We start from the raw sequence: 22,219 nt of genomic DNA, 5'->3' as shown, positions 1-22,219 counted from the left end.
GTGTGTGTGTGTGTGTGTGTGTGTGTGTGTGTGTGTGTGTGTGTGTGTGTATTGTGTGTAGTGGTGGTGGTGATGGTAATGGTGGTGGTGGTGTCAAACCCCAAATCATAGACCAGAGAGATTTAACTGATGCTAGTGACTAAGAGAAAACCACAGTTGCTGTCATCATGTGGGCTTGCCAGATGCTGGTAGGATGAACAGATAAAACCTCTGCATCACAAGAGAATCCTAACTCCCAGAGTACCCTGCTTCAGAAGAAAATCCTACATCCTAGGAACACTTATTTCTCTGAGAGCACCCTGCCCAGACCACTGAGGGCATCAGTCTTAGCAGATCCCACTACATCCTGCTCCACTGCCTCAGGCCCTTTCCATATGCACACAGGATTTCAACCCCAGGAAGAACACTTCCTGCACAAAACAGGCAGCACTAGAGTATAACATTGCTTACAGTAGGTGGCAAAGTGGTCCCTTGTGTTCAAGGCAGCTGTAACTTCTTTTGGAACCAAAGCTAATATAGGCTTGTGTGGGCCTATGGAGACCTTTAATGACCAGAACATGTCTAAAGTTTCAAGGCAACTACAGCTTGACCCTGCTGGAGACCAGAAGTGCAGAGCCTGCCATGAGCTGTAGGATCCCAGGGGAGAAGTGAGGTCAGACCTCAGATTCCATACATCCCAACCTGAATAAAGGAGTTGATAGTTTTAAGAGGCAATAGTGGCCTTTGTGTAACCATGGTTCCAGGAACTGGGTATGAAACAGATCCTAAGTCTTCACAGAGACAATCACCCATTTGGGAATTGCACAAAGCCACAATGTCCACGCAACTGATTCAAAGCCAAGATAAATGGATCAGAGAAGGCATGTTCTGGCTCCAATATTGTTGCTACCCAAAGAGAAGTATCTTGGGTTTGGGCAGAACATACTCCCCAAAGGACAAACCGGCTTGCTCAACTGTGGTGGTGATGGGTTGATACTGATGTTCTTGAGGCTGAGGACAGGCAGGGGGTTGGGAGCTGTGGTCTACAGGACAAGCCCTATAACTCTGTGCTTCAGACCTGTCCATCCTGTGGGTGTGCTTTGTGTGGCTGTCATCAGAGATGGTCAGGATATCCACCACTAAGCCGGCATGCCCAGAAACTGTTGGCCATCTGACCACGTGTCTAGCAAGAACATAACCTCATAGCCCTCTGTCCTGTAGCGAGGCTACCTCTGTGGTTCTCAGTGGAGAAGCAGCTCAGCACAGCCATCTTTCCCCAAGGGCCCTCTTCAGGCCTTTGGGACATGGTAAGATCACCCCATACCACATGAGCTCACCTCTGCTTGGAGGGCAATTTGTTGGCTCTCTTCTCCTCCTCCTCCAAACGCCTGCGGGCCTCTTCCAGCTGGGTGAGAGGGTTAGGGGCTGGATTGGGTGGCATTGTGGGATCTTGGATGAAAAGATGAGAAGGCTGGACAGAGTTCCGGAGCTGAGCACTGACCCAGGGGTGCACGGCCCCAGGACGTTCAATGGACAAAGGCCTGGAGCTCTCATGGACCTGCTGCTTCCTCATCCCAGAAGACCTTGGGGAACAAGGACAGTGACTGCATGAGCAGTGGGAGCTATTAAGTGTGTCCACACCCAATTACAGGAGCCACATGAGCCTCCTTTCTGATCCCATGCAGATACACCCTTCTCTTATTGCAGACTTTTTTTTTGTTTAGGATTTGAGATTGAACCAGAGGTTTACTCATGATGTGCTCTGTCACTAAGCTGCATTCCAGACCTTTCTTACTTTTTGAAAATTTTATTACATAGGATTTGTTTTGTGTATGAATACAAACACACATGTACCACAGCCTATGAAAAGCTGTCAGAGGACAACGTAAGGACATTTTTACCATGTATGCCCCAGAGATAAAACTGTGATTGTTAGGCTTGCTTGGTTTACCCCACTAAGCCATCTTGTTGGGCCCCCTTTATTTTTGAGAAAGGTCTTGCTAAGCTTCCCAGGATGAGCTGGGTGTGGTGGTATATGACTATAATTTCAGTACTTGGGCGGTAGAGAAAGGAGAATCAGAAGTTCAAAGCTAGGCTCATCTAAACAACAACAGGCCCAGAAGGACCTATGATTCCAAAGACAGTCTTTGTGCCTGCAAAGGAACAGGTTTAGGTACTGGAATGCCTACTGCCTTCCTTACATTCTCCTGCTCTATAGGAAAGTAGCCTCCCAGCCACTGTTGCCAATTATGGTGAGGGCAGGTAGTGAGCAGGCAGCACACTAAGGTAATCTGGGACTGAGTAAATGGACCTGCCTCAGGACTAGATTCTCCTAATATGCTCAGAAATGGGCCATGTAGAGGCTCACAGGAATGGCACCTGCTCCCTGTGGAGGCAGGAATATTTCCAAATACACAAGCAATATGAGAAAAGATGGATGAAACATATTCAGAGAGGCCACACTGGAGCTGAGCAGCCTCAAATCCTGAGGACAGAAGAAGAGTAGGTATATAAGACAGAGGCTCTCCTACAGCTGCTGCTTATGTAAGTTCATAGGTGACAGGGACTTAGGTGGAGTCATCTGACCCTGTAGCCAGAAATAAAAAGGGTGCTGGCAACAAGAGGACAGGTGGCCAGCTGCTCTCCAGCAGGCCCCTGCAGTGCACTTACCCATGGCCTGCCTTCCGGTGCCTACTGATCTCCTTCTCGCCCTCAATAATCCACTGCATGATCTTCTGGTTCTTCTCTGCGTCCTCTGTGGTACTGGGTACCTCAGCACTGGCATTTTTCCCAGATTCAGCCTTCTTGGTATTTCTTTTGGAGGGTGCACTAGCTTTACTGCTGTGAGAGCAAGACATATGAGGTTACTCTGGCCTTCCTTGCTGCTTCCTAAACCCTCAAGCCCAACAAGAAAGCCTGTAACCCCCTGTGAAGACAGTGGTCTCTGTGAAGGTCAGCTGTCTGGGGTTTGTTTTAATATGGTGGGAGAGCCATGCTAATCAGAGCCCAAGACAAACACACAGCTTCTCCTCACCCAGTCATAGCAATGCCTGGAGCCTGACTGGCCCCTGACCCTGGTGTTCTATGACTATTCCTGGGGGGAGGATCAGGTTACCACAGAGACATGCCCCTCTGGACCATGACTTGGATACAAAGACACAGTGGAAACATTTGAAAAGGCTAATCAGAACTCACCCAAAGGCCAAGTCCCCAGCACTGGGGTTGGTGCCTGTGCTTTCTGAATAGCTCCTGGGCTTGGCATGACCATGTGTTTCTAGGCCCCATGAGAAGCTGCTCTGGACCCTGCGGGCAGCTTCGGCTTCCATTTGCTCCTTGGGTCTAGCTGAATTATGGTGAACATGGTGGTGGACATGCCTATGGTGGTGCAGGCCACCTGTATCAAGCTTCAACCCCAACTTAGGAACGTGCTTCCCATGCCCAGAGGCTGCACCCCCTAGCATTGCAGTCTTGGCCACATGCCCACTGTCGGGAGAGCGGTGGCCTGGACCAGGTGACTGGCAGCCAGGTGTCCTCATGACCCTTTGCACATGCTCATCCAGGATGCTCTCAGGATTCTCCTCATGGGCATCCCGCAGTCCGGAACAGCCCATATCCACATAGCGGGGTGGGAAATGGTGCCAGGCTGGGACAGAAGGCAGCTTGTGACTTGCCATGGGGCCAGAAGGCATTTCACCATCCTCCCCTTCTTCCTCCTGTGAAGAAATAGCAGCATGGTCAGAACAAGAATGAGACAAGGCCTGGAAGTGAGCCACAGTCCTAACAAGCCAAAGAGCTTGTTGCCTGCAGTATGGCCAGGTCAGGGAGAGGTGCTGTCTCCTGTATACTCCATGCACTGGGACCCTGACTGATCCCCACAAACCTGTTCTGTTTGTTTTTTGAGACAGGATTTCTTGGTGTAGCCTTGGCTGTCCTGGAACTAGCTATGTAGACCAGGCTGGCCTCAAACTCAGAAAGATGGCCTGCCTCTGCTTCCCACGTACTGGGAGTAAAGGTGTATGGCACCATCGCCCAGCGTGTTCTCTTTCAGTTAAATAGTCTCCCTTTTGGGTTCCTTAAGTTTATATTTATTTATATACTTATTTGCTTGTTTATTTTGTGTGTGTGGTGTCCCTGTAGATGTCAGAGTTGTAGAAGTCATTTCTTTCCTTCTACAATACCGAGTGTAAAGGAGAGAACTCCAGTTGTCAGGCTTGGCAGTAAGCCCTGCTTCAGATTTTGATGCCATATTCCCTAAGGTGGAAGGAAGGGAAACTTATAAACCCATGAGAATACATATGTAGCAATTAAACTGTAGGATTTACTTGTAGGGGAGATGGAACCTAGGCTTGAACCTACTTGGTAAGTGTTCTACCATGAACTGCACCCTAACTCCAATAGTGGTTTCATTTTTTGAAACAGAATCTTGTCTTGACCAAACTGGATTCAAAATCCCTATAGAGCCAAAGATGACCTGAAATTCTTGCACTATCTTGCCTAGCTTTACTTTTTTTCCTTAAAGATCTCTCCTCCCCCCGTGTGTGTATACTTATGTACTCACATGTGTATATGTGTAGGCAGTGACAGGTTGGAGTACATCATGCTACCCTAGGCTTGACCAGGAATTTTTTGTTTTTTTTTTTGAGACAGGTTTTCTCTGCAGCTCTGGCTTTCCTGGAACTCTGTAGATCAGGCTGACCTTGAACTCAGAGATCCGCCTGCCTCTGCCTCTTGAGTATCTGGGATTAAAAGGCATGCACCACTAGGTGGCCCTCTGAGTTCAAGGCCAGCCCGGTCTACAGAGCTAGTTCCAGGACAGCCAGAGCTACACACAAAAACACTGTGCCGAAAACAACAACAAATACCAAAAACAAAAGCAATGATTTCTCAATGAATCAAACTGAGCTCTGAGGGGGACACTATTGCCACTGTAATCTATAGTGTTCCCTATGTGAGTAAAATAGGAGCCTGCACATGCCAAGCTTTTATTATCATGGCTCCATTGTGCTTTAACTCAATTCCTGCCACAGGCCAAGGCTAGGCACACAGGCATTTTGTCAGTTTCCTGTCTTCTTCAAATGTTGGAAGGCTCGGGAGCTTCCTCATAGCATCTCCTGGCAGGAAAAGGGATTGCTACGGTTAAGCCCCAGACTCTGTTAGTTAGCGGCAAAAGGAACGGGGACAAAGTGCTGAATATGAAGGCAGGAAGGCCAGAGGAAGGCTGAACAGGCTGACACAGGACACCTCAGAATGAAGGCTATGCTAAAGGCAAAACTTCCAAACTGCAGGAAGCAGTGTTTTGGACATGGTCCTAGCATACAGCACACAGTCCACTCACCATCCGTACACGCTTTAGCCGTTCCTCTAGCTTCTCTTCAGCCTCTCGAGTGCGCTGGACAGCCTCTAGACGATGAATAAGCTCTTCAGCAAATTTCTGTGGCTCTACCCGAATCTCCTTTGGCATTCGGTAAGTGCGCTGTAGAGACATATAGTATTATATACAGATTCTGCACAATATACAGATATACAGCATAGTCAGTTGAGGCTGCCTTCACAGGGCAGCCCTGCATCCTCTATGGCGTGAGCACAGTAATAGCCTTCTAATAAGTAATGAAGAAACTTGATCTCATGTTAAAGTTTTTAAAAGTTATTTTACTTTTTTTTCCCCCCTCAAGACAGGGTTTCTTTGTATAGCTCTGGCTGGCCTGGAACTCATAGAGATCCCCCTGCCTCTGCCTCACAAATGCTGGAATTAAAGGCATGTGTCTTTAATAAGCCTGGCTTATTTTACTTTATTTTATTTAAAGTTTTTATACATTTATTTATTTGAGAGTGTGTCCATGAACATGGTGGACATGTGCACCAGAGCACATACGAAGAGGTCAGAGAACAACTTTGCAGGAATTAGTTCTGTTCTCTCCTCTTACCAGGTAGGTTTCAGAGAGAATGCAAATCACCAAGCTTGGAGGTAAATATATTTACCCACTAAGTAACCTTGCTAGTTACATCTATTTTAAAGCAGGTATATACAGTTCCCTTTTACTGGGACATTTGCATCCTCGTTGGCTCCCTTTTCTCTTTCACTGAGAACTGACCTGAAGATGTAGAATTCTTTCTAGCTACTCACAACCACATTACTGGAGGCCTGGGCAGAGTCCTGGCATGCACAGGCTGTAGCACCCCTGAGTGGGCATGTGTATAGGCACCCAGAACAGATGGTGGTCTTGGCTAACATGCTCTACAATGAACACTCCCAGCTGGTCACAGAGAAATATTCATGAAGTAGGTAAGGAATGCCTATGGCACTGGTTACCAGTAGCTCCTAGGGTGGACCTGTGGTCCTGAAGAAGCCTAAGTCCATGGTATTCCCAAGGCTTACACCTCTTCAAAGGAAATCCCAGAGCAGTGCCTGGTCCTGATATATGGGTAAGCATAATCTGGGTGGGAAGATTGGGACTCTGTGCTCTGTTACAGCAACAGGAGACACAAAATAAACATTTTTCTAACCATAAATGTCTTTTATTTCTTAACTTAGGAATTGAAGATTCATTTAAAAAGCTGAAAGAGTCCAACTAAAAAAAAACTGATGAGGCTGAATGTGATAGTGCACACCTTTAATCCCAGCACCCAAGAGGCCAAGGCAGAGACAGGCAGATCTCTGAGAGCTCAAGGCTACTCTGGTCTACATAGTGAGCTAAAGGTCAGCAAGAGCTACATAGTTGCTGTCTCAAAATAACAATAAAACAAATCAAAAGAAATGCTGATGATTATATGATGCCCTGAAGCACCCATCCTCCCTACACAGGCTCTGCAAACAAAATGCAGTGACAGAGTAGGTGGAGGATATGGCCACAAGCTCTGCAGTCTCTCCTAGAAGTCTTTCTGTCCAAAGTCTGCGTACCAGAAAAAGGAATGATAATTGTTCTGTGCCATCATTGGTCAGTGCAAGTAGAGTGAGTTATGCATGCTTGCTCAAACATGCAGTCAACAAAGCCTTATATTCCAGGCTCAGGAAAAGCTACTGTAATCACCCAAGAGGCAAAGCTGAGGCAGCTTCTGAGCCAAGATGTTCAAAAGGCAACACCTACTGCTCAGCCACAAAAGAGACCCATGCCTTAAACCTCTTAAGATATCTAGCATGTGGATATCTAACCACACCCTGGGGTTAGGTGACTTGCAATGTCCAGGGCTGCATCTCAAACCAAAATCCATCATCTCAGAATTACTGTCCATCAGGGAGTGCAACTCACTTTACAGGGACACCATGCAGTGCAGGGAAGATGCTACCTGGAGAACATCTGTTACTGAGCACAGGAAGACTTTTAGACTTTGGGAGCTATCCTAGACTATCTACTGGTATCTTGCCCCAACATCACTCAAGATCGTCAGCTGTGCTCAGAGGTAAGCTGTGGTCCTAGGAAGCCTACCAAGTGCCTCTCCCACTGACTGGTGCCATGGAGGCCAACTCTAAAAGAAACCAGTCAGGCAACTGGAGAAGAGACAAGGTGCTACTGAATATGTGGTACTTACAGGAATGTGAGGTAGAGGCACCCTCCCATTGACTTGGACACTCTCCTGCATCTCCCTTCGGTGCTGCTTACGGATCCTGTACGGGGGGATTCCATCCCTGCACAGACAAAAGATGTAGCCATTAGCTCAAACAGAAAACAAGGTAAATAGCAGAACACCATAGTCATTACTGATAGCAATGACTGTATTGTATCATCCCATGTGCATGCACACATGGGACAATACATGTACAGACACGGGCATAATTACATGCGCTGCATGACACACACACAACTCCTACATGGTTAAAAAAAAAATACAAAAAACCCCAGGAACTCAGCCATAGAACTGAGCATTTCAACAAAGACCAGTTGCCCTTACTTTATGTATCTCTGAGTCTACAAAGTCTAAAAGTTTGACAGCTAAGAACGATTTTCACATAAAAAAGAAATTTTGCTACACATACCATGAATATATTTTATGCATGTATATGGGTAAGTACATGCGTGAGCACATGTATGGAGGTCAGAGGACAACTTCTTCCATGTGGACTCTGGGGACTAGTCACTGTGAACCTTTTAGTAGAGTGAAACAAACATGTAAGACAAACTATAATCAGCCTTTGGTAGCTATAAACCTAACAACTAAGGTCACTAAATGGCCAAGCTCTTTGTTGCCTATTCAAGATAGATGCTATATTCAACTTAAAGCTGCCCAACCTCCATCCCATGGTTCTAGAAGCTGCTCTAGGAATCAATCATGGCAGCAACTGGAACTAGAAACTCAGAAAAGACAGGTTGATGAATGAAAAGTGCTGGGTCCACTCACTACAGCTCTCTAGTGACATGAAAACAGGTGGGTGGGGGACTGCAATCTCCATGTTGAATGGTTTTTTTTTTTTTTTTTGTTTGTTTGGTTTGGTTTTTGGAGACAGGGTTTCTCTGTGTAGCCCTGGCTGTCCTGGACTCACTTTGTAGACCAGGCTGGCCTCGAAATCACAGAGATCCACCTGCCTCTCCCTCCCCAAGTGCTGGGAATACAGGCGTGCACCACCGAGCCTGACTGGGATAGGTTTGTTTTTTTATTTTATTTTAATTTTGCTAATCAAAGAATCCACAGGGCAGTTAAGGTGTGCAGACTGTGCTCTGTCCCTCTCGAGGAGATGGGAAGGCTTCAAGAACAGTGGAGCTCCAACAGCACTACTCTTGGCAACAGGAAGACACAACCCCATCAGGGGAGGGTTGCCCTGGCAACCAGCCCAGGTGCTTGGTGTGCCTGTTCAAGAGGGTACTATTACAGTGTTTTTCTTTTATCAACACAAAGGGGGCACAGAGGATAGAGGAATGGGAGTTTAAAATTCATGACTTGGCTTTCCAGGCACTCAGGATAGTAGGTGGCTTAAAGCCAACAGCAAAACCTGTTTCTTCTATACTTAGACAGAACACTTTAAAAATGCCCAGCCTCTGGGGTTTAGGCTTATCCTCAAAATCCACATCTAAGGATGGGTGACACACTAGGGAAACACCTTGTTGAACAGTTGTGTGATCCAACTGTGATTCCAATGTGGCAAACTCGTGAGCTACCCACCCCAGCAAATATGGTGAGATGCACCATTTCATTTTTTGCCTCAGATGTATGTTCAAATATAGGTGGCAATTTTGTATCCCAAAATTTTAAGTCTCCCAATAAAATCCAAGATGAACAGATTGTCAAAGAAAAATTGCCTATGCTTGGGTCTGTGGACATAGCTCAGTTGACAAAATGCTTTTCCAGCATGCATGAAGCTGTCGGGTCTCCACAGTACTGCATTAGCTGGGTAGAGTGGTACATGCCTGTAACCTCAGCACTTGGGAGGTATAAGTCAGCCTGGTTTACATAAACTCCATCTTACTCTCTAAAACAAAAACTATGTTCATGAACTTTAAGTTTCTCCATCTGGGTAATGTGTTCTTTTCTTTTCTTTCTTGTTTTTGTTTTTCAAGACAGGGTTTCTCTGGGCAGCTTTGGCTCTCCTGGACTAACTTTGTAGACCAGGCTAGCCTCAACCTCACAGTGATCCACCTGCCTCTGCCTCCCAGAATGCTGGGATTACAGGCGTGCACCACCATGCCCAGCTATGTGTTCTTTTCTTAAGGAAATTTTCAGAGTTGGCAGAAACATACTGTATTGGAGATTAAATTTCATCACTTCCAAGAATGAGGAAAATCAGGTGCTATATAGATACAGCTTGCTTCCTCTTCTGAAAGGACTGTGACTTGAAACACTGTGCAAGTGAGAAGCCACAAAGAACTCTAGGAACTTCAAAAGTGTTGCTGAAAATGCCAACATTTAAAGGCTCAAAATTAAAACAGAGCCAAGTGGGGTGGCACACTCCTTTAATGCCAGCACTAAGGAGGAGAAGCAGTGGATCTCCAAATTCGAGGCCCACCTGGTCTACACAGTGAATTCCAGGCCAGCAAGGGCTATTAGACTAAAACCCTGTCTCACAAGTAATTAATTAAAAGAGAACGAAATGAGACATCCCTCAGATATAACAAAACCCAAGGAGACAGAGGGCCATCCTGGTGTTACTACCATATGGTTATTATAGTAGAAAAATGAAACACCCCAATATATGCCATATGGCACTGGCCAAACTGGATTCTGAGCAACAGGAGATATCACACTGATTGTGTATGTGTGTGTGTGTTTTTAAAGATTTATTTGTTTATACATGAGCACTCTTTTTGTATGTATACCTGCATGCCAGAAGAGGGCATCAGACCCCATTATAGATGGTTGTGAGCCACCATGTGGTTGCTGAGAATTGAACTCAGGACCTCTGGAAGAACAAACAGTGCTCTTAACCACTGAGCCATCTCTCCAGCCTGTCACACTGTTTTGCTGTTGTTGTTTTGGTTTTCTGTTTTTGTTTTTTTGAGACAGGGTTTCTCTGTGTAGCTCTGGCTGGGCAGCCTATTTTTAAAAGGTGTTGGAAGAACGTTGAGGGCAGGCAAGTGAAAAGAACCAGCCATAAAAATGGTACATGAGCAAGATAGGATTTTAGATGCAACAATGAGTAATAGCAAAAGTCATTCTTTAGTAAACTTACTTTCTGGAATATTGGTGCTTTAAAAATATGCTACTTGCCAGGTATGGTGGTGCAGACCCTTAATCCCAGTACTCAAGAGGCAGAGGCAGTCGGATCTCTGTGAATTTGAAACCCTGTCCCAAAAAAATAAAAAAAATAAAAAGAGGGGTGGGGTAGTGGTGTGTGGAGAGATGGCTCAGCAGTTAAGAGCACTGTCTGCTCTTCCAGAGGTCCTGAGTTCAATTCCTGGCAACCACATATTGAATCATCGTATCTACAATGTGATCTAATGCCCTCTTCTGGCATGCAGGTGCATATGCATATAGAGCACTCATATATAAAAATAAATCTTTAAAAAACAAACAGCTACTTAAAAAGAATTTACAGCCACACACACCTGTAATCCCAGCACTTGGAGAGGCAGAGGCAGGAAGATCTCTGTGAGCTGAAGGACTGCCTGGTTTACACTAAGAGTCCAGTACAGCCAAGGCTACACAAAGAAACCCTGTCTCAAAAAACTAAAACAAAAAAAAAGCAAACAAACAAAACAACTTTTAAAAAAATTACATTCTAGGGTTGGGTAGTTAACATCTAATTAAAATGCAGCTACAGTAAGTACTTTGAAAATTACCCCTTATAGCCCTAAGACTTTTATATAATGCGTAATTAGAAACTGGCTCCCATTGGTTTCAGTGTTATTCAATATATGTGGACTGTCTAAAATATTCAGTGAATATTCTCATCCTTTATAATTTAGCCATCAGGTTTGGGAAATTGATAACAGTTGTGTCTTCAGGTTACTGCTGCATTTGTGTACACAGATTTTTTTTTTATGGAAAGTGACTGAAGCATCTAGACTGGAACACACAGGAATGAGATTACACTGTAACCAAATTATGTGACCTGTTGTTAAGCTATTACTTATTTCTCTAAGAAATGATTATTTATATTAATAAAAATAAAATAATTATACATACACTTAACAGTGGTTTAGATCCACCAGTGGGGGGTGGAGAACTGGGGAGATGGCTCAGTTATAAACAAAACAAAACTGGACATGGTCATGTATGCCTAATATCCTATCGTTAAAAGGTCTCTGGTGCCCACTGGTCAGCTAGTTTTGCTCAATCAATGACCTCTAAGTTCAGTGTCAGTAAAATGGCTCAGTGGGTAGAGGCCCTTTGGAGCACAATAGGTGTGCAGGTTTGATGACCTAAATTCAATCCCTGGATCCTACAAGGTAACAGGAGAAAACCAACTCCCTATAGTTGCCCTCTGACCTCCATACGTGCTATGGCACACACAAGTATCTATATTCTCTTTTTCACACTCATAATAAAATACATTTTTTAAAAAATTTAGGAGACTAAGGGGTCAGCCCTGTTTAAGGTTTAGAGTACTTGTTGCTCTTCCAGAGGACCCAGCACCTATACTCCAGGTCCAGGAGATCTGACACTCTCACCTGCCCCAAGCACCAGCACACATGGTACAAATATACAGATGCAGGCAAAACATGTAAAACAGACAACAACAAAAATATGTATAGAAACAGGTTCTCACTATGTAGCTCTAGCTGTCCTAGAATTCACTATGGAGACCAGGCTGAACTTGAACTCAGAGATGTACCCTCCCAAATACTGGGATTAAAGGCATGGACCACTATGCCTGCCTAAAATAAATTTTGAAAAACTTAAAATTTTAAATGAGGAGTATAGCAAAGATGAAAGACACCCAGTACTGACCCCTAGCTTCTGCATGTACTCACATTCACACACATACAGCAGAGCCACCAGTGGTAGCACTTTTTCTTTCCTTCTTATTTATATTTATTTTCCAACTTTTCACACAAAGAAACACACTGGCAGGGCGGAACTGCTGAGCTGAGCCAAGAACCTTTTGGGGACCCTGTGCAGTCATGAATTAAGAGACATCTAGTGTCAATTGGAAAACTTCCTCCTGGTCACTGGAAATGAGAAATACTACAGTGCTGCTGGAAGAGGCCCCAGGTATGGGGGCAAACTCAGCCTAAGCCTGACCAAGCCAGAACCCCAAGAAAGTCCAGGCTGGAAGGTCAACTCAGCAAAATATTTTATGCCATTCAATTACTTAATTATTTAATATGCACCAGGGTTGCAAAAAGCCACCTGCAGGAGGTGGTGCACATAGCACAGGTCCATTCCCACAAGGGCTTCTGGGAATGTGACCACATCAGACAAAACGGATTTTAATTGTGACCATAATCGCTGGGACAGGGAGGCGAAGATCTGCCTCCATAGCTTGGAACTTAGGCTCTCCAGCAACTAAGGACTACTCATGATATATCAAGATTCCATATTATAAAAAGGTCCAGGGCAGAGCAACATGGGCAAGAAACACATTTATGCAGCTTGATGAATCCCAGGACTGTCTCCTGCCCTACCACCTGGAGAGGAGACTGTCTGACTGGTCCCTGTGCCTGTCATCAAACTGAACCCATACTCTACAGCTAGCAGAAAATGAACCCCGAGTTTCTTGCATAGATTTTTAATCTTCCAGGATTTTTAATCAATTTTTAAAAATGATTTGTTATTATTTATACAGTATTCTGCCTGTATAGATGCCTCACTCCAGAAGAGGACACCAGATCTCATAATAGACAGTTGTGAGCCACCGTGTGATTGCTGGGAATTGAACTTAGGACCTTTAGGAAGAACAGCCAGTGCTCGGAGCCATCTCTCTAGCCCCCTTTTAAACAATTTGTGTTGTTATGCTGGGGACTGAATCCAGGGACTCCACTGAATTACACTTTGGCCCTTGGACGAGGTTTTGAAGATTACCACTCACAGGGCAGTCAGTCATCTTTTTTAGGGTTTTTGTTTTAACATAGTCTCATTCTTTTTGTTTTGTTTTGTTTTTTTAACTTTTATTATTTATACGGTATTCTTCCTGCATATGTGCCTGCAGGCCAGAAGAGGGCACCAGATCTCATTATAAGTGGTTACTGGGAATTGAACTCAGGACTTTTGGAAAAACAGCTAGTGCTCTTAACCTCTGAGCCTTCTCTCCAGCCCCGACATAGTCTCATTCTTTAACAAAGGTTGGCAATTCTCCTGCTTCAGCTGCCCAAGTTCTGGGATTACAAATATATGCTACCATGGCCAGCTTCATGTCTGTCCTTAGGAACATACTTGGTTAAGTTCTAAGAGAATCAATCAGTAATGACCAGCCAGTTGGATCACCAAAGAACACTGAAGCACACAGCCAGCAAACGTAAGACTTACACACTACTGTCCGTAAGAGATAGGGTGTCAGCATCACTGGACAGGCTCTGTTGCTCACTGTCATTGGCGCTGGTGGCTGGGGCCAGGGCATAGCCAGAGTTGACATAGTAGGGGTTGACGGGCTCCCTCCAAGATCCATACCTGTGAATAAGAAAGGCATATGAGTGGCAGCAGAGCAATACTCTCCTGTTTTAACATACACTGTTAGAGTTATCTAAGTAACAGCATAGAAGAAATTCAGAGAAAAACAGAACAGAAAGGTCATGTGCCTCCATCTCCTTGCTCCTCCCCTTATTCCATTCTTCCCAATTCAAAGGGGAGAGATGAAAGAGGATCTAAACTCTGGCATCTTTCCAGATGTTTCCTATATTTTAAAAGGCATTTAAGGACACATACATAGGGTATCATTTGGATAGCAGACAATGCTCCATCTTTCTCCTGAAGAGCACAAAAAGAAAAGATCCATTAATCCTTGTTACAGCTACAAAGTAACCCACTTCTGGCCCAACTCGATAGGTATTTCTGGAGCAGGCAGTCAGAGCCACCAGGACTCTGAATGCAGGTCCTTGGGCTTCAGCAGTATGATGCACCATGGACATGACACACGGATAAAAACGACCGCTGTGTAGACATGGGGAGTACACTACTAGGAGTAGCAGAGTCTAATTGTTGCCATATAATTGGCCAAAAACCAAGACACTTAATCTGCATTTTCTCTAAGGGCCCTTTTGGTTATTTGTCTTTTGTTTCTCTCCCTGTTTGTTTTTTTTTCTTCCAAGACTCTTTGTGTAGCCTTAGATGTCCTAGAACTAGCTCTGCACACTAGGCTGGCTTCAAACTCATAAAGATCCACCTTCCTCTGCTTCCCAAGTGCTGGGATTAAAGACATGTACCACTACTGCCTAGCTCTCTTCATCTTTTTATAGTATTTGGCCCTTGCCAGCATAGTGGATGATTTGTAATGGTTTGGATTTTTTTGTTTTGTTTTGTTCTTTAGTAATTTTTGAAAGTTTTCAAATAAAAAAAAAATTTTTTAGCTGGGCATAATGCCTTTAAGCCTACAACTAGGGAAGCAGAGGCATGTGGCTCTCTTATGAGTTTAAAGCCAGCCTGGTCTACAGAGAACATTCCTTGCTAGCCAGGGGTACAGAGAGATTCTGTCTCAAACATAATAAAAAAACTGCCAGGCAATGGTGGTACATGCCTTTAATCCCAGCACTTTGAAGGTAAAAACAGGCAATCTCTGTGAGTTTGAGGCCAGCCTGGCCTATAGAACTAGTTCCAAGACAGTCAGAACTACACAAAGAAACCCTGTCTCAGGCCAGTAGTGGTGGCACATGCCTTTGAGGCAGAGGCAGGTAGATCTCTATAAACCTGACACTACCTTGGTCTATAGAGTGAGTTCTAGGACAGCCAAGGCTACACAGAGAAACTGTACAAAAAACAAAACAAAACAAAAACCCTGCTCAAAAACAACACAAAAAAACAAAATAATTATTTTATGTGTATGTTTGACCTACGTGCCCATATGCGTGCATGCCTAATGCCCATGAAAGCCAGAAGAGAGCACTGGATCTCCTGGAGCTGGAGTAACGGACGGTTGTGAGTTGCTGTTTATGTGCTAGGAACCAAAGCAGGGTCTTCTGCATAAGCAGCTAGTGCTCTTAACCACTGAGTGATGTCTCTAGCTCTCCAAATATTTTTTACTCTTCATATATACACGTATATTAGTATCCACCTATAATATATATATATATATATATAATGTATGCAAAATATTTTCTCCCTAAATACACTTTTTCTCACAATTAAAGGCCCTTACTCTGTCCCTTTGAATGCAACACCCTGCATTAGTCTTCCTAAATACTTGGGATTATAGGACTGTACCACTATATCTGGTCCCTTATAACTTTTTGCATTGTGCTCAAACAGGCCTTTTCATTCTATGTTATAAACATATTCTATTATTCTTTAAAACTATTAACAGATTTTTTTTGAGGTAGTTTAGTTCCGCTGACCTTGAACTTGCAGTGATCTTGTTTCTGCTTTCCCAAGTACATGATCTATCATGCCTAGCTTCCATTAATTTTCTGCCTGTGTTTTAGGAAGAGTCTCACATGTAGTCCACATAAGCTGGCTCAACTCACATTCCCTCTGCCTTAGCTCTTCAAATGCTACAATTACATCTATGTGTTGTTACCACACAGGCTTCTAATACGGGGGGTGTGTATGGGTGGGTGTGTGAGTGCATGTGTCTATGTATGAGCGTTCACACGTTTGTGAAGGTACAAGTGGAAGGCAGAGATCAACCTTGGGTGTGTTCTTCAGGAGACTATCCATTTTATTTTTGAGACAGTATCTCTCACTAGGACTTGAGGCTTGATGAAAAGTTTAGGCTAGCTACCCAGTGAATTCCAAGGACCCTGTCTCCATCTCCCCAGTGTTGATTATTACATCTGGCTTTTTACATGGAGTCTGGGAATCAAACTCAGGTCTTCAAACTTGCATAACAAGCCCTTTATTGACTAAGTCAGCTCCATTGCCTCTAATAGTTGCTTTTATTTTATTTTTTTTAAAGATTTATTTATTATTTATACAACATTCTGCCTGCACGCCAGATCTTACTATAGATTGTTCTGAGCCACCATGTGGTTGACTGGGAATTGAACTCAGGACCTTCAGAAGAACAGCAAGTGTTCTTAACCTCTGAGCCGTCTCTCCAGCCCCTTGTTTTGTTTTTCAAGACAGTTTCTCTGTGTAGCCTTGACTGTCCTGGACTCACTTTGTAGACCAGGCTGGCCTCAAACTCACAGAGATCCATCTGATTCTGCCTCCCTCCCAGAGTGTTGGGATTACAGGAATGTGACAGCACATCCAGCTTGTTTTAATTTTTTTCTTTATCTGAATTAGATTTATACACACATAAAATCTAGTTGACCCCCTAACCCCACAATGGATGACCAGTTGTTAGCACTAACCACTACATAATCCGTAATTTAAGTGCTACTCTTGGTCACATCCTAACCTCACTTTTAACACAGGAATCTAGCTAGATTCTATACTGCTGTGCTAACTCGGTACCAGTGGTTCTCAACATGTGAGTCACGACCTCCTGGGGGGTGTTAAACAACCCTTTCACAAGGGTCATGAATTAGATATCCTGCATATCAGCTATCTATTATTCATAACAGTAGCAAAATTAGTTATGAAGCAGCAACAAAAATAACTGGTGGGGGTCACCAACATGAGGAACTGTATTAAAGGGTCACAGCATTAGGAAGTTGAGAATCACTGATCTATAGGGCCTCCTGCCAAACTCTCTTCTTGCTACTGTTATGAATTGCAATGTAGATCTTTTTGGAGACAGAGGTTTGCCAAAAGGGGTCATGACCCACAGGTTGAAAACCACTGATGGTAAGAATTCTAGGCCAGCCAGGGCTGTACAGTATGACCTTCAATAGCACTACTCACCGCACCTGCAGTCAGTAATTAGAAAATAACAAGGATGAGGTCATTTGAGAGGTTCAGCTATTTGGACCCTGGATCCTAGGGTTACAGCCCCTCCCATTAAACAGTAAGCCAGAGACTGTGCTTGACTGCCAGGCACTTTAACATACCCTTAGTGTAGAAGAAGAAAAAGCCAAATTGTTTCTAAGGGAATAGGCCTCCTTTTGGACATTCATGTTCCAAGTAAACAGAATCTTCTAGAACATTCTAACTCCATCAACTGTGCAAGGGCCCTTCAACAAGATGTGACTGGATAGGCTTCTCAGAATCCCAATCTATTATCCCCTAGAATATATGGGCTATCAGCTGGGCCACACAACATTTAGCCTTAAAAAGCACAGCTTGACCCTTTGCCTCTGTACTACAGAAGGCACAGCAGCTAAACTCAGAAAGAAAGGTGACATTTATAAGAACAGTGCATCATTAACACTCCTCTTATTCTTGAAGTGCAGGAATACATGGGAGGGGTTGGAGATAGCTTAGCTGTTAAGAGCACTGTTTGTTCTTCCAAAGGTTGTAAATTCAATTCCCAGCAACCACATGGTGGTTCACAACCATCTATTCTAGAATCTAATGCCCCCTTCTGGAATGCAGGCACACATGCAGATAGGTACTCATCTACATAAAATAAATCAGTAAATCTAAAAAACAAGAATACTTGGGGAAGCCAAAGTGGTGGGGAAATGAAGCCATCTGTCAGCCAGAGCATTTTGACCACAAACTACAGCCCCAGATTATTTGTACTGGGCACTAATGTGTCATGGTTGGACAGGCAAGACCAGCAGCCTCAACCTGGGATGTATTATGTTAATTGCCAAGAGGCTGCCAGATGCTTGAGAAACCAGCTCTTTGGAATCAGCATCAAGTACCATGATGTCCGTGTCAGGCCCCTAACCCCATGTATGGCTGTTGGTCAGTCTATGACTTTATGTTCTATGGCGAAGTGTGCAGAAACATGTTTTGTTTGTTTCAAGACAGGGTTTCTCTGTGTACCCTTGGCTGTCCTGGACTCATTTTGTAGACCAGGAAGGCTTCAAATTCACAGTGATCCACCTGCCTGTCTCCCTGAATGCTGGGATTACTGGCATGTGCCACTGCACCCAGCTGAAACATGTTTTTTCAAACACTATTATCCTCCAAGTTTAAATTCAGTCACAGTTGTGTCAACCAACACTGTCACTACCACCACACAACTACAGTAGTAAAACTCAGAACCCTGCTTAATGCTAAACCATTCATCTGGCAGTGGTGTTATACAGGCAGATGGGCCTCTGAGTTTGACGCCAGCCTGGTCTACAGAGCAAGTTCCAGGACAGCTAAGGACTACACACAGACAAACACTGTCTGAAAAAAAACAGGGGTTGAAAAAAAAATAAAAAAAGTCATGTGGTGGCATATGTCCATAATTCCAGCAAATCAAGAGGAGGCTGATTCAGGGGATTACTACAACTTGAGGGTTGTCTGCATGGTCTATACTCAAGAGTTCTAGGCTAGCCAGAACTATACAGTAAAGGCCCTGTCTTTAAAAAAAGAAATGAATAAGGAAAAAAGATTAAATTTTACAATTGTCACCTTTCTATAATTACTGGTTTGGTCTCTGCCCTCCAGACTGTTAACAGTGCCCCAGTAGTAGCAACATCCAACAGTCTAGCAGGGTGGAGAATTCCTTGAATACACTCAACTGCCTCCCATTCCACTCCACAACCTGGTGCATACTCTCTCTACCCACACAGTCCCAGGTACGTAATTTACGTGTGTGGTAAGTCTGTGTTTCACACAATTCAGTGAAGAACAGTATCTACTATATATGCAATTCCTAAGATCGAGAGAGAACTCCCCTACATATATATACACACATATATGTATACTATATATACAGTCCCCAAGGTCCAAAGAGAAACACAAATACACACACACCTATATACAATCCCCAAGGTCCAAAGAACATATATATACACACACACACATATATATACATATGTATATATAACATACATATGTATTCCATATATACAATCCCTAAGGTTCAAAAGAACATCTCAGGTAAGAGGAAACAAAAGGAGGAGGGAGCTACCAGTTGTCCATGCCTTCCAAAACTCAGAAACAACAGCACTGGCTCAGGGGTCGAAGTCAGCCATCCAACTGCTCTACTGAAAACAGACACACCATTTAGTTGATGTGATAAGAAATGCCCTGTCAATGATGTGTAAGAGAGAATGTCACAGAGAAGTAGAAAGACAGCCGAGAACCAGAAAGAGGATTGGGTATGCCTGAAAGCAGTGTTGTGTGTACCTGTGAACCTGCACAAAGACATACAAGGCACACGAGACTCCTGAAATTTCTGCAGTTTTCTTCCTATTTATTTATTTGTTTCTTTGTTTACTGGGTTTTTGAGGCAGGATTTTATGTAGCCCAGGCTGGCCTTAATATGTAGCCCAAGGATGGCCTTTAAACTCCTGATCCATCTACAAGTGTGTGGCCATGGAGGGGATATTTTAAGTGTGCATGCATCACCACAGTCAGCTCTCTGCACTTTTCCAAGTTCTCAAAACTTAATGGAATTTAGGCAAACATGGCCAACTTGACAAAAGTATGAAAGCAATTTGATTGCGAAAAGACAGGCTTTTCAATAAATGGTGCTACAGTACCTAGACATGCACAGACACAAAGAATAAACTTTGATCTACAGCTCACACTTCATACAAAGTCAAACTCTGTAGCTCCTGGATGTTTTCAGTCTGAGCTGCAGCGATGCTCTAACACTCCATTCACTTGGCCTCTGCTGCTCACCCTGGTTCAGCAACATGCCCTAGAATGCTACGTAGGTATCCAGGGCACTCAATGCTTCTTTCCCACCCCTTATTACACCAAGTATCAGCTGGCATTCAGAATGGCCACTGTGGTTACCCATGGCCAACCCAGAGTGGACACACATATACTCATATATGCAGGTGCACCATGTGTATGCCTGGTACCTACAGAGACCAGAAGGTATTGTATCTCCTAAAACTGGGAGGTACAGGCAATTCTGAACCACCTGATATAGGTGCTGGGAACCAAACCCACATGACACTGCTATAGCATCTCAATCCCTGCTTCATTTGTCTCCCAGCTAGAAGCTACTTGGTATCTAAATAGCTTCTAGGAAAGCTATTTGGGCTTCCTAGGAAACCTTCTAACATGGCTCAATGAAAATACTTATCTTAGTGCTGGGAAGAAAACAGCTCAATTATAAAATGTCTATTATGCAAGCACAAGGACCTGAGTTTAATCATGGTGGCATATGCCTTTAATCACAGCACTCAGGTGGCAGAGACAAGAGAATCTCTGAGTTCAAGGCCAGCATGGTCTACATAGTGAGTTCCAAGGCAGCCAGGATCACAAAGACAGTCTCTCTTCCTCTCTTGGTTTTTCAAGGCAGGGTTTCTCTGTGTAGCCTTCCAGCTGTCCTTGAACTCATAAATTCATCTATCTCTGATTAAACAAAACAAAACACTCTTTGATGAAGTGAGGTTTAATTAGCAGGATAAAAAAAAAGTAGAGGGGCCTGGAGAGATGGCTCAGGGGTTAAGAACACTGGCCGTTCTTCCAAAGGTCCTGAGTTCAACTCTCAGCAACTACATGGTGGCTTACAACCATCTATAACGAGATCTGGTTCCCTCTTCTGGCATGCACGCAGACAGTACTATGTAAATAATAAATAAATCTTTACAAAGTCAACTAACCTGGGTCCACAGAGACTGAACCACCAACCAACCAAACAGCATACACGGACTGATGCTAGGGCCCCTGCACATATGCAGCAGACGCGCAGCTTGGTGGTCTTCATGTGGGTCCTCTCTAACTCTGACGCCTCCCTTTGGATCCCATTCCCCTAATGGGCTGCCTTGTCTGGCCTCAGTGGGAGATGTGCCTAGTCCTGCAACAACTTAGTGTGCCAAGACAGGTTGGTACCCATGGGGTACCTTCCCCTTCTCTGAGAAGGAGTATGAGGGAGGGGCATGTAAAGGGGGAATGAGATGGGGGGTGTAATCAGGATGTACAGTGAATAAATAAATTAATAAAAAAGTGGAATAGCTGAGTGTTGATATAAAACTTGTAATCTCAGCACAAAGGAGGCTGAGGCAGGAGGGTAGTAAGGCCTTGTCTAAAGAGAGGGAAGGTGTCAATGTGTGGAAATGTCAGCCCCTCCCTCTATCGTGACCTAATAGCAGGTACTTTAGAGAACTGTCAGTTCCAAAAACATGCCACTTCTCCTTCACAACTCAAGACAGTCATATAAGCACTGTAAAAAGCACATACTTAAGAACGTCAACTTTGGGATACATGTAGGTGCTGTGTCCATCCCTTTTTCCTTCCTTTTTTCTTGTTTTATTTTCAAGGCGGGGTCTCACTATGTAGACCTGGAACTCACTATATAGATCAGGCCGGCTTTGAACTCAGAGAGATCTATCTATCTGTCTCTGCCTCCCAACTGCTAGAATTAAAGGTGTGCACCCAGCCTGTATCCAGTCTTATGCTTCTTTGAGATGTAGAGGGAAGTATGTATCTACCATTAACCCAAAGACAGCCATGAAGGAACTCTCAGATGTGGTACCTTAACCCAGGACATTTACCTTAAGAAAACATGTTTGTGCATGTGCGTAAAACACAACTTATTAAAACTGTAAACACTTTGCACTTAATGAACTTAGTCAAGGTCAAAATGTATTTACAGGCACTAGCGAGCTGGCTCAGTGTAAAGCACGAGGCATTTAAGGGACTGAGCTCAGATCCCCATATAAGAAATTAATATATATATATATGGGCTGGAGAGATGGCTGGAGAGAGTGATTCAAAGTGTTCACTGTTCTCAGCATCCACATGGCAGCTCAGAATCACTCCCACTTGAGTATAT

At 44.0% G+C, this 22,219-nt stretch overlaps 1 protein-coding gene across 3 annotated transcripts in view; it reads right to left on the bottom strand.

Annotated features, from left to right (window-relative positions):
• Axin1 (axin 1) overlaps nt 1-22,219 on the bottom strand; it is a 50,732-nt gene that overhangs the window by 3,908 nt on the left and 24,605 nt on the right. For 2 of the 3 annotated variants that reach the window (XM_055604685.1, XM_055604686.1), the window contains exons 3-8: nt 13,816-13,956; nt 7,507-7,603; nt 5,315-5,452; nt 3,175-3,692; nt 2,650-2,820; nt 1,317-1,562 (exon numbers count right to left, since the gene is read on the bottom strand). In XM_055604685.1, coding sequence (XP_055460660.1) covers nt 1,317-1,562; nt 2,650-2,820; nt 3,175-3,692; nt 5,315-5,452; nt 7,507-7,603; nt 13,816-13,956 — 1,311 coding nt within the window. The remainder of the gene's footprint in view (nt 1-1,316; nt 1,563-2,649; nt 2,821-3,174; nt 3,693-5,314; nt 5,453-7,506; nt 7,604-13,815; nt 13,957-22,219) is intronic. The other variant, XM_055604684.1, reaches the window with a different exon arrangement.

Source organism: Psammomys obesus, unplaced genomic scaffold (genome assembly GCF_907164565.1).
Source record: "Psammomys obesus unplaced genomic scaffold, mPsaObe1.curated_primary_1811, whole genome shotgun sequence".
In the NCBI taxonomy this organism is placed as follows: Eukaryota; Metazoa; Chordata; class Mammalia; order Rodentia; family Muridae; genus Psammomys; species Psammomys obesus.
The sequence above is the reverse complement of the archived record's forward strand: the minus strand, read 5'-3'. Positions and strand labels throughout refer to the sequence as shown.